This window comes from Crassostrea angulata, chromosome 6 (genome assembly GCF_025612915.1).
Source record: "Crassostrea angulata isolate pt1a10 chromosome 6, ASM2561291v2, whole genome shotgun sequence".
NCBI classification, from domain to species: domain Eukaryota; kingdom Metazoa; phylum Mollusca; class Bivalvia; order Ostreida; family Ostreidae; genus Magallana; species Magallana angulata.
Genome location: NC_069116.1, coordinates 29581069 through 29593903, shown reverse-complemented (window position 1 = coordinate 29593903; position 12835 = coordinate 29581069). Strand labels below are relative to the sequence as shown.

Below are 12835 nucleotides of genomic sequence, written 5' to 3'. Positions count from 1 at the left end.
ATACGTACACATTTTTGAATAATAGATTAACTTAAACCATTTTAACAGGTAAGGAATAATTCTTTGTTGATAAAGGAAAACATTTTATCGATACGTTGTCGTTCAAACTGTAGTAGGCCAGCTTAATCATAATGATTCATTGAGAAGGGTACATGAAAAAAAAATTATTGTAAATGTTTGGACGTCAAAGTTGATCTGGGCTGGGTAAAATATTTTCGGTAAATGGAAATAAATGTAGTTTCATAAATATAAAACAAATGCAGGTTAAAAATGTAACGACGGGTGAATGATAAGTTTATAATGTATAAGTAGCTACATTTCGAGATTTAAAGCATGCATGAAGCTATCTATGATTAAAATAATGAAAATAAACAATATTGTCCTGAAATCGTTTTGTTTTAGACTAGACACTGTGTTCCAAAACTAAAAAATGTCACGATACAACACGTGTTTTCACGAAAAGCATGTTATATCAATTTCAAACACTGACTATCTTTTTAAAAATTATCTTTTCAGTTAAATGGAAGCTAATTTCGGTCTCTACATTTCAAGATATATAACATTCTAAATACCTAATCAAAAGCATATGCATATTCTTTAAAGTACATGTATTAGCATCTTACAATACAGGAATTAGCATCGACATTTTCAATTTAACTTACTTGAATTGATTATTTTTTCCCACAACCGATGCATTCCCAAAGATTAAATCATTCTTTTTTTATCATATACAAATGTTTAAGATAAATAACCAGCTTGAGTGGAGAAGTTGTCTTTCTTCAAAGGCATCTGGTTTAAATATTCATAATGTAATGCAAAATATAACAATTATGGATCCACAGAGGAAAGCTCAATGTTAATAGACAAAAATATTTCTGAATTAAAAGTGTTAATACTTTATTTTTGATTTTTGAAAATGATCTCTTATCAAACTATTAGATATTGAGCAGTTTAGGCATTTCCTTAAAATATATCCACAAAGGAAAAAGAAGGCCTAAAAGGGTCGCTGACAAATTAATAAATCAGTACTAGTTACTGTATCGTTTGAAACAAAACAAATTGTACAGATGCAGAAAAAGATAAAGTCGGAAACCCACAGCCAAACAAGCATACGTATTTATTACCTAATAAAAGAAATTTTGTTTTGTTTTATTACAAATTAAATATTTGCGTATATTTTGTATGTGTATGCAGTTTTGCTTAACTATTGAAACCGTTATATTGAAATGCCGGTCAAAAGACTGCGATCTATTAGGCCACCGGACAATAGATTTCGATCTATTGGACGTCATGTGTAAAGTAGAATAATGAAACCCATTGATTAATGACAAGGGGTCATTTTTGGACGTAGAATTATGACCTCCGATCATTATTTTACGTAGAAACATTACCCTTTTTTCCTTGTTTTCCTGAAGAATAAGTGCCATTTTTATAAAAATGAGCACACTCTACATGAAGAAAGTGCCCCCTGTAGAATAATGACCCGATTATAAAGTAAAGGTTATCAGTACAATTTTTTATTATTTGTGATATAGTCTTGACTATATTGTAAGTTTTACTGCAGTTTACAGAAAGTAACAGAAATTATAATTCATATTCAAATAAACTTAAAGTGAAAGAAGGTGTATAGCTTAGAAAATAAAAATCTTTCTGTTATAACAAGATCCTGACGTATTGTATCGGTTGTCATCTTAATTGAAAATTAATTGTAGATTAAATTATTATTTATACACCAGTTAATTCCTGCTGCTATCTATTTGTAGTAAAATATTCGGGTACATACATGTAATTAAGAAAATGTGTTATCATGTAACAAGCTTTGAATAACCGCGGCATTATTTATCCAAGCAATGCAAAACGATCCCATTTGATTCGGTTGGTGGAAGAGAATTCTATTAATAGACCAGGATCCCCGCTGGACGCGCAAGGTGCCCCTTCCCAAGATGCCCCAGTTCAAAACAATAATGGCGGCGATCAGCGAGTGATGATAGACTTAGTGTCGAAGCTTTCGTCTACAGTACAGAGTCTGCAGCAAAACGTGATAAATCTGACATCGCGTGTGAATTCCATGAACACCCAGACTACGAGTTCATCGGTCAGCACAGAAATTAATCATAACATTCAATCCGGCGGTCAGACTAACCAAGCGAATTCGTCATCGAACGACGTAAACAATACGTCCAACTTTACTCTGTCCTCAGCCATGGCAGCTATGTCTTCATCAGTGAGTGGACCTAGTGCTACAACAACTGGAATTGCGAACCAACAACCAGCACCTTCGTACAAAAGGACAAGATTTGGGTTCTCGGCTGAGTCGCTTCCGTTAGTTGAAACAATTTCTCCACAGTTAAGACAACAAATCATGGCAGGTAAAGACATAAACTTAGCTTCAATTCTTATTCCTTATTATGTGCCCACAGAGGACAAACCGCAATCAGAGCAAAAAAATGATTATCGGTTACAAAGATCACTCTCGCTTGGAGAATTCATCCAAGCGTTTGGCATATATAAAAATGTGATGTGTGAAGCATACCCACAGAGACGAGTCGAACTGGATCTCTATGAGAGGGACATCATCGACATGGCAACCAGATACCCTGGAAAAGGATTCTATGAATATCATAGACAGTTTAGTTTGATGGCAGCTTCTCATTTAAGATTTTACAATATCATGGTGGATTGGTCTGTCAGAAACAATACACTATTCTGCAATATCTTTGCCAATGCGAAAGCACAGTCTTGTACACACTGTCATAGCACTCTTCATCTTACAAATTTCTGTGCTATGGCTGCCACGCAGAAAACAGAAAAATTGCAACTGGAGAGAGAAGTCGATTCCTATGGCAGGAAAAGACTGTATCATGCAGGAAAGGAGATCTGCAACAACTTTAATGGCACAAGAGGATGCCAGCTATCTAGATGTAGAAATGCTCATATTTGTTTAGATTGTAGAGGTGAACATGCTCGGCAGAATTGTACCTTAGCAAAAAACGGCAACTGGCCCCAACACTTGGGGCCTCAGACCCATCCAAAGTAGATGGCAACTACATGAGCTCTGTGAATACTCCTGTCAACATAGACATACTACATTTGTGGCTTAAAGATCATCCAGATAAAGAATTTGTGTCATATTTAATTAATGGTTTGCAGTTTGGTTTTCACACCGGTTTTCAGACAATTCCAGAAACACCATTTGAATGTAAAAACTTAAGATCAGCTGAAAAACACTCAGAATGTGTTGGAGACCTCATTCAACAGGAAGTTAAGAAAGGATATCTTTTGGGACCGTTTAGAGACATACCTTTTAAAAACTATAGAATAAACCCTATTGGTGTAGCCGAAGGAAAATATTCAAAGAAGAAACGTCTTATTGTGGATATGTCCGCTCCCCATGATAACGAAGATATTCCGAGTTTAAACAACTTGATAGACAAACAAGAATTTTCCTTGACTTACGTGAAGATTGATGATGCAGTTAGCCTCATAAAACACTTGGGCTTGGGATCTTTTCTTATTAAGACAGACATAACTGATGCCTTCAAGAATATACCCATTCTAGAGGAGTTGTGGCCGTTTCATGGAATCAAGTGGAAAGACAATTATTATTTTTACAAAAGATTAGTGTTCGGAAGTCGTTCAAGTCCAAAGATCTTTGACTATCTATCAACAGCAGTTTGCTGGATTGCGGAAAATGTATTCGATATCTCCAACGTTCTGCATCTCTTAGATGATTTTCTGGTAGTGGTACCTCCATGGGGAGACGCATTCGAAGTTATGCACAGATTTCTCAATATCTTTAAAGAACTAGGTATTCCTTTATCATCAAAAAAGACAGAAAGTCCCTGTAATGAAATTGAATATCTTGGACTCTACTTAGATTCAGCAAAGATGGAAACAAGATTACCTAGAGAGAAACTTACCAGAATAACAGAACTGCTAGAAACATTTCAGTACAAGAAATCATGTACTAAAAGAGAGCTCTTGAGTTTACTAGGTCACTTGAACTTTGCATGCAGAGTTATATTACCAGGTCGCTCATTTATTTCTCACCTTATTGCCTTGTCCACTACCGTTGAACCATTGCATTACCATATCAAAATTGATCGTATGTGTAGAGCGGACTTGAGCATGTGGCTCAAATTTCTAAGATCTTGGAATGGTGTGTCTTTCTTTATCGATGACAACATAACAGAGGCAGCAGATATGCAGTTATTTACTGATGCGACTCCTATTTCATATGGAGGATCATATGAAAACCAATGGTTTCAAGGAGATTTCCCCGTAGAAATATTGCAGGAAAAAACATCAATGGCTTTCTTTGAACTTTACCCAATAGTAATGGCTTGTCTTCTGTGGGGACATAATTGGAACAGGAAACGTATACTATTTCATTGTGACAATATGGCGACAGTTGAAATAATTAAGAAAGGACGCTCTAAAGTTCCTAGTATCATGAAATTAATGAGAACACTAACGTTTCATGCTGCAAAAAATCACTATGTTTTACATGCCAAACATATTGAAGGTCACAAAAACTGTATAGCTGACGCACTTTCTCGTTACCAGATGGAGAAATTCCGGGCTCTACTTCCTGGAGCAGAGGCGAATCCAACTCCTTGTATCCATCACTCTATGATGTTGACAGTCTAGACCAGCAAGTGACAGAACTCTTAGATGCTTCTCTGAGTACTTCTACGAAACAGACTTACAGTTCAGCTTTGCAGTGTTTTATTACCTTTATGTGTATGAATGGCGTAGTTTGTTCTAGAACATCATTACCCTCTATTACTGAGACCACACTTGTTTACTTTATATCTCATTGTAAATCAGTTCTAAAGCTGAAGTACGAAACGATGAAACTGTATCTAGCTGGCATTCGTTATTATTACATTGTAGCAGGTTTAGGTGATGTATTACATAATTGTCATCGCTTGCATTATGTTCTTAGAGGTGTTAAAAAATCCCAGACAAATCAAGTTGTAAAGCGTCAACCTATAACAGTACAGATTTTGAAAGAGTTGGTCATTTTGCTAGATAACGGAGCTTTTTCTCCGTCTTTTGACTCGATGTTAAAATGCATGTTCTTATGTGCCTTTTTTGGATTCCTTCGATGTGGAGAAATTACATGTAAGAATGCTTCTTCTGTAGATTTTGTTAGAATAGAAGATGTTAGTTTTCATGATGGGAACAACACTTTTGTATTAAGATTACGGAATTCTAAAACAGATCCGTTCTCTAAAGGCGTAGATATCACAATTTTTGAAAATGTATATTTTAAACCTGTACATAATATGCTTGTGTATCTGGAATCACGAAAGTTGTCGGCTTGTGACCAATCTTCACCATTGTTTATCGAAAGTGAACACTGTTGCCTGCCCATAACTAGAGACAAATTCATTCAACATCTTAGGGAACTCTTGCGCAGAAGCAGTTTTCGTGAGCAGAACTATTCGGGTCATTCATTCCGCATCGGAGCAGCAACTACAGCGGCAGCAGCTGGCGTTGAAGATCATGTCATCAAAGAACTAGGCAGATGGTCATCTGATTGCTATGTGAGATACATTCGTACCGATCGTCAAATAATCAAAAACGCTCAAAACAACATGTGCAATGCGTCACCATGTACTGTGTAATAGACATAGCTGGTCATACTAAATGCTTTACGCCATCAAGCTTGTCATCTTATAGTTAGTGGAACAATAGGAATATATATGTATTCTATTTGTATTTTTTTTTTTCATTGTTCATCATTGTACAACAGTGTAATACTTTATTACACCATAACTATATGTCAAATACTTAATTAACCTTTTCCTTTGCTTGGGGGCTTCACTCATTTTATTCGCTCATTTGGTGGTCATTCCTTGGGGAATTCTGCCCCCAAGGTCAATTCTAGTGACATTTGAAATAGTTATTATAATCTTATATAACATATAGGTAATTTGGTTGGTTAACTAGACTAGGCTGGTGTAGCATGTAGATAATTGTTTTGAACAATCAATAGTTTGGTATTTAGTTTAGATTGTAGTTGATATGGGTTGTCTTGCTCCTCTCAGTTTGGGCAATGCGTCAAATCTACGGTATAAACCCAGAGTTTTATGCTGCCTGCTGGGATCAGCCCCAGGCATTTGTCCTACTCCTGGGATCAGCCCGGAGTTAAATTGCCTGCAGGGATCAGCCCTGGGCACCATCGTTATGCTGCTACTCCTGGGATCAGCCCGGAGTTAAATTGCCTACAGGGATCAGCCCTGGGCACCATCGTTACTCTCCTGGGATCAGCCCAGAGTTTTATTATGCCTGCAGGGATCAGCCCAGGCCACTTTGTAGTACTTCTCTGGGATCAGCCCGGATTTTATTTAGCCTGTGGGATCAGCCCCGGGCACTTTGTAGTACTTCCGAGATCAGCTTGGAATTGATTATTTTATGTACACAGTAATAGTGGTAGCTAGTTTTTAGATGTTAGAGGTAGTTATTTTGATGGTTGAAATGAGTAGCCCCCAAGACGCCAAAGATATTTTATTGTTTATGATGCAGGTATATTTTACCATGTATGTACAAGTTGATGCAATGTATGTATTTGTGATTTTCTGATGGAGTGTTTATGGTATATAAAAGTGGAACCTTATCTTAATCTTTATCTTTGTTACTTGTAAGTGTATAAATTGAAAATTAATTGTAGATTAAATTATTATTTATACACCAGTTAATTCCTGCTGCTATCTATTTGTAGTAAAATATTCGGGTACATACATGTAATTAAGACAATGTGTTATCATGTAATTTGAGACGTGTTTAGTATCGGTATTGAATTGACCAATCAGGGGAGAGCAGCCAGGGGCATTGATGCCTAGAGGGGGGAGTCTGGTATTGATACAGATGTTTTCAGCGTGAACGCTTTGAGTTCAAGAGCTACCCGCCCACCATCCCCATCAACATCCCTGGCTGTATCTCAGGGGCTGCTCATTTGGTGGTCATTCCTTGGGGAATTCTGCCCCCAAGGTCAATTCTAGTGACATTTGAAATAGTTATTATAATCTTATATAACATATAGGTAATTTGGTTGGTTAACTAGACTAGGCTGGTGTAGCATGTAGATAATTGTTTTGAACAATCAATAGTTTGGTATTTAGTTTAGATTGTAGTTGATATGGGTTGTCTTGCTCCTCTCAGTTTGGGCAATGCGTCAAATCTACGGTATAAACCCAGAGTTTTATGCTGCCTGCTGGGATCAGCCCCAGGCATTTGTCCTACTCCTGGGATCAGCCCGGAGTTAAATTGCCTGCAGGGATCAGCCCTGGGCACCATCGTTATGCTGCTACTCCTGGGATCAGCCCGGAGTTAAATTGCCTACAGGGATCAGCCCTGGGCACCATCGTTACTCTCCTGGGATCAGCCCAGAGTTTTATTATGCCTGCAGGGATCAGCCCAGGCCACTTTGTAGTACTTCTCTGGGATCAGCCCGGATTTTATTTAGCCTGTGGGATCAGCCCCGGGCACTTTGTAGTACTTCCGAGATCAGCTTGGAATTGATTATTTTATGTACACAGTAATAGTGGTAGCTAGTTTTTAGATGTTAGAGGTAGTTATTTTGATGGTTGAAATGAGTAGCCCCCAAGACGCCAAAGATATTTTATTGTTTATGATGCAGGTATATTTTACCATGTATGTACAAGTTGATGCAATGTATGTATTTGTGATTTTCTGATGGAGTGTTTATGGTATATAAAAGTGGAACCTTATCTTAATCTTTATCTTTGTTACTTGTAAGTGTATAAACGAGTTACATTTACATGTACATGGATCTCATTATTACGAGTGACAACACAATAAAATTATTTCGAGATACAAGACACTATAAAACAAAATTATGTTTATTGGCGATCCATAATTAATGATGAAACCAAAATTATGAAACGTTCACTCCATTGTTCGGCATGATAACCATGCTGGTTAGCTGTCACTAACAGCAGCCATTAGGCCAGTAGAAGCTAACGGCCAATAAGGAAAATCGTCAAAGTACTGAGAGTACTCGAACAGAAAATATGTTTTAATTTATCATCGGCATACTTTAATTAATATCAAGATAATTAAAGAATCAATAGTTTGTAGGAACATTAATTGACAACTTTCGAATCAGTAAAGACTGTGTGTTCAAAATCAAGAGAGATATAAACCCCTGAAATGAGCTCGAACCCCTTATCAACGCTTTTAGAAATAATCTCTTCTTATTACCTCCCTATACATGTAGGTTATCCTGCACTGATCTGTAATTCGTTTGATGTACACTTTAAAGAAAAGGGAGATAACGGTCAACTATTCACCACAATATCGTTGTGAAGAGTTAAAAAATGACGGAAGTTATAGTGAGCTAAATGGACACATTTAGATATGATAGAAGCCCTCAGACCCTTGTTATAAATATAATGAAAACTTCCTCTACTTAACGCGCGTGTTTCTAAGTTCGTGTGATCAAAATCAAGGGGGGTATAAACCCCTGAAATGAGCTTGAACCCCTTATCAACGCTTTTAGAAATAATCTCTTCTTATTATATTTGGTCAGTGTTTATTATCAATTTGATGTTTACTATAGTCATGTACTCTTCACACATTTGCTCTAAAAAATAAAGTCTATTCATGATCACAAATACAACATTACAACAAATGTTTAGAATATCGATATACTAGATGATAGCCCGTGTAAGCGCGGGAATCTACACTTTACACATTATTATGATATAATGTGTAATATGTTGAATCATTTTTTGGGTTCATTTTTGTCTATACTTTGTCCGATTTTTTTCCTTATCTTATTCTTTAAAATCGAAATAAAAAACAAATTGCATTGTTGGATATTTAGAGGAGAGGGAAGGGATGAAAAATCTAAACTGAAATGGAAAATTTATACAAGTACGTGGCCTTCATCCTGGTTTTCGCAAATGACTGAAAAATCGAACTTTTTTTTATTTTTACTTCTTGTAAACAGGTGAATGGTATTTAGTCTCTCTCTCTCTCTCTCTCTCTCTCTCTCTCTCTCTCTCTCTCTCTCTCTCTCTCTCTCTCTCTCTCTCTCTCTCTCTAATGTCGGTTCTTTAGATCAATTTTCAATGTAATTTCTATTACTGTCCAAAATAAGAATTTCAGATAAAAAACTGTTAAACAATCTGGAGGGGGAACATTCCCATTAAACTTCCCTGTTTTATGCATACATCATATATATATATATATATATATATATATATATATATATATATATATATATATATATATATATATATATATATATATATATATATAAATATATATATATATATAGAGGTTGAATACAATATGCTATTCATTGAAATTAAAACACGCTAGGTTATGAATAATTATCCATTTTCACGCATATTTTAGACCAAAGTTATCAGATTCAAAGTATCTGCCCGATGGTAACTTGTCCTACACTTTCCGCCATGATGCCAATTACATGTAGTCAACCCGTTTCTGGCCACTCCGTTCTGAAAAGTTTTTTCCATTAATACTAAAATCACATTAATTGTTACAATTTATTTATTAATTTTTTGTATTAATCGAATTCCGATCAAAGATATCTGCCGGCGATGTATGATGATTTTGTCCAACACTTTTCGTTAATAAGTCAATCGGCGTTCTTGGTTACCCCATTCGGGAAAATTCTATCCCCTTCTCTTACCGGAAGTCGTGCTTCGCAAGCAAATGAGTATCAAAACTAAAATCGCCCAGTAAAGAAACGAATTGACTCATTTCATTTATTCAACATTTGTCAAATCTAAGCTTCTATGTACTCTCTAAATATGCTCACAGTATATATATTCACTCGATCTTTACGTATTCATTTAATAATATTTCATTGCTAGCGCTCTCGAGCGCTAGCAACTACGTTAGTCCTTTTCACAGGATTACGCATGCTCGACTCTGTAGCAGGGGATTCTGGGAATACTGTAGTTGAATTTCGTTTTATTATCTTCACGTGAAGTTTTGTGTTTAATCGTTAATGTCAAAAAGTAACAGTAGCTTTTGTCTTATAATGCAAAGTTATTTTCAATATTATAATAAATAGCATGTAGCTAGCTTTATCTTAAATTCCTTCAAGCTAGGAAGACAACTTCGGATATGTTTTCCGAGCTTGCCGGAAAGGCCCGAAAAGATACGATTGCTACAAAACCATACCAATGGTTCCTGAAAAATTTCACCTCGAAATTGAAATTACAGTAGGTACATAATGATTAAGGCACAGCCAATGAGCTATGCCATTGCCGATGTGTAGCCCACTCTAGATTCACAATTTTAAATTGAGACCCCACTCCAGCACAATTCCAGTATACCACTGTGCCTACCTATTGTTGATTTATCGATTCAGAAATTTAAACCAATGTTTTAGAAATCTGCTACTGTGTTTTATGATTGCTACAGTGCTAGCTCACCAATCTTTTTAAAAGATAAGCTTGTTGAGGTATATATTTTGATCGAGACTATCCATGACTTTGATCCGCCAAAGCGTGTCTACCACCTTACTCTCATTTTTGCTATTTTGGGCTTGTTTATCGAAATAAAAGTAGGTTTTTGATTAATTTCACAATGATAACTTATCAGTTAAAATTAAATTATACCCTACGGTCATCATCAGATATGTGTTGAAATACCAAAGGCGTAAGTAAGTACTCTAGTGCAGGCATTGAGTAGTTTATTTGCAAAATGCCTTAATTTATAAGTATAGATATGTATTACGTAGAAGAAAACAAAACTAACGTAAAATGATTTTTTTTTAAAAATCACTTTCCCCCAGAAATATATATAAGAAGCATTTATATTCCTATGTTACCTGCCTTCTTAGTCTTTTTTACGAAAATGTATTTCATTATTCGATTGACACAATTCATTCACCAATGAATATTGCTTATATTATTACAACAATTATTCTTTCATGATTATTGTTTGTTAATAATCACACAATGTTAATTACTTATTGTGTAAGTATTTATATTCCTATGTTACCTGCCTTCTTAGTCTTTTTTACGAAAATGTATTTCATTATTCGATTGACACAATTCATTCACCAATGAATATTGCTTATATTATTACAACAATTATTCTTTCATGATTATTGTTCGTTAATTATCACACAATGTTAATTACTTATTGTGTATGTATTCATATTCCTATGTTACCTGCCTTCTTAGTCTTTTTTACGAAAATGTATTTCATTATTCGATTGACACAATTCATTCACCAATGAATATTGCTTATATTATTACAACAATTATTCTTTCATGATTATTGTTCGTTAATTATCACACAATGTTAATTACTTATTGTGTAAGTATTTATATTCCTATGTTACCTGCCTTCTTAGTCTTTTTTACGAAAATGTATTTCATTATTCGATTGACACAATTCATTCACCAATGAATATTGCTTATATTATTACAACAATTATTCTTTCATGATTATTGTTTGTTAATAATCACACAATGTTAATTACTTATTGTGTATGTATTTGTTTTTCTTTTTTAATCATGGAATGGCTTTGCAACAGTAGCAACACCTGCACAAATTTCTAAACATACAGGTGTAGACCTGGCAATTTAATTTGTTGCCGATCGCCATAAAATAACGTTTAAGAAGCTGTTTATGAATTTGTAAATCAAATATCGTTTTTAAATAAAAAAGCTATATAAAATGTTAAGATTTATTCATGGTAAAGTATAAAGTAAAGTTCAGCAGATTTCTACACAAGTGCAGCGCCATTTCCTGCTATATGTCGACGAGAGAAGAGACGTAACTGTTAACAATCAATTTGACGCAATGTAAAAGTGTTTGTATGTGTTTGCTACGGATATGAAAAACTATATACATCGATTTCTTTACAAGTTTGGTGTTTATAACTTCAAAATCAGCTAAACAAAGTGAAAATCCAAGTAATTTCAGTCAGATATCTTGGATACAGGGTAACCCATTTCTATTCTTGTTTACAGCGGGGGTCATTTTTCAACGGGGGTCATTTCTCTTCATGTTTAACATGGAGAAAAAATAACCCCTGGGTCTTTTTTCTTCAGAAAAATTCCATTATTCTACAACAAATGGGTTCATTATTCTATGTCAAAAAATGACCCCCGGTCATTATTCTACAGGGGTCATTATTCTTCTTTACAGCGGTTAAAAGACTGCGATCTATTGGCAACGTATTTCAGAAAGCGGGTATGTTAAGGCTTCCGATTGATTGAGCAATATGAAGAAAGTCATATTTCTGTACTTCATACAATATGACGTCATAATTTACTCTCACGACCTGCATTTTTTCGATAGTTCTCAGCGTCTCGTTACGTTATAAGTATATTTTATTAAATAATAATAAAGCCGCTTGTTTCCTATACATATACGCTAGCGCTGTTTTTGGGAGTTGATTTTAATCATCTCTCCTATGCATGCAGTTACTCTGGCAAACCGAAACTGAAACAGTCTTTGGACCTAATCACAAATCATCACCGCTGACAAAACTTTGTTCCTGAAAATAATCGATAAATTCGATGTAATGTATGCTGAAGCATTGTGTATAAATACCTTAAAAATGGTCAGATTTGAAATAGTACGAACAATTTTGATATTTTTTGCAGTCGTATATATTCCTACGCCAGAGTTCAATATAGTCTCGTTCAACCATCGACTGTCTCCGTAAATCTCCGACAAGCAGAGTCATTCTATATTTAGAGGTCGCGTCATCAAGCTATCACTTGACAGGGTGTTGGCAGAGAGTATCTCCTGCTTGTCGGAGAATAACGGAGACAGCCGAGTATCTGGTTGTTAAATACAGATTATT

The 12835-nt window shown here is 35.2% G+C and overlaps 2 protein-coding genes across 2 annotated transcripts; both read left to right on the top strand.

The window, feature by feature from the left end:
• The first annotated feature begins 1290 nt into the window (after positions 1-1290).
• On the top strand, positions 1291-4552 carry LOC128187444 (uncharacterized). The gene is made up of 2 exons (XM_052857886.1): positions 1291-1294; positions 1818-4552. Exons 1-2 carry the CDS (start codon positions 1291-1293, stop codon positions 3035-3037), a joined length of 1224 nt encoding a protein of 407 aa, XP_052713846.1. The 3' UTR covers positions 3038-4552.
• LOC128187443 (uncharacterized) lies at positions 4548-7739 on the top strand (the record flags this gene model as incomplete). The annotated part of the gene is made up of 1 exon (XM_052857885.1): positions 4548-7739. A coding segment is annotated over one exon (1086 nt), but the record flags the coding sequence as incomplete, so codon positions are not given.
• Positions 7740-12835: the final 5096 nt, after the last annotated feature.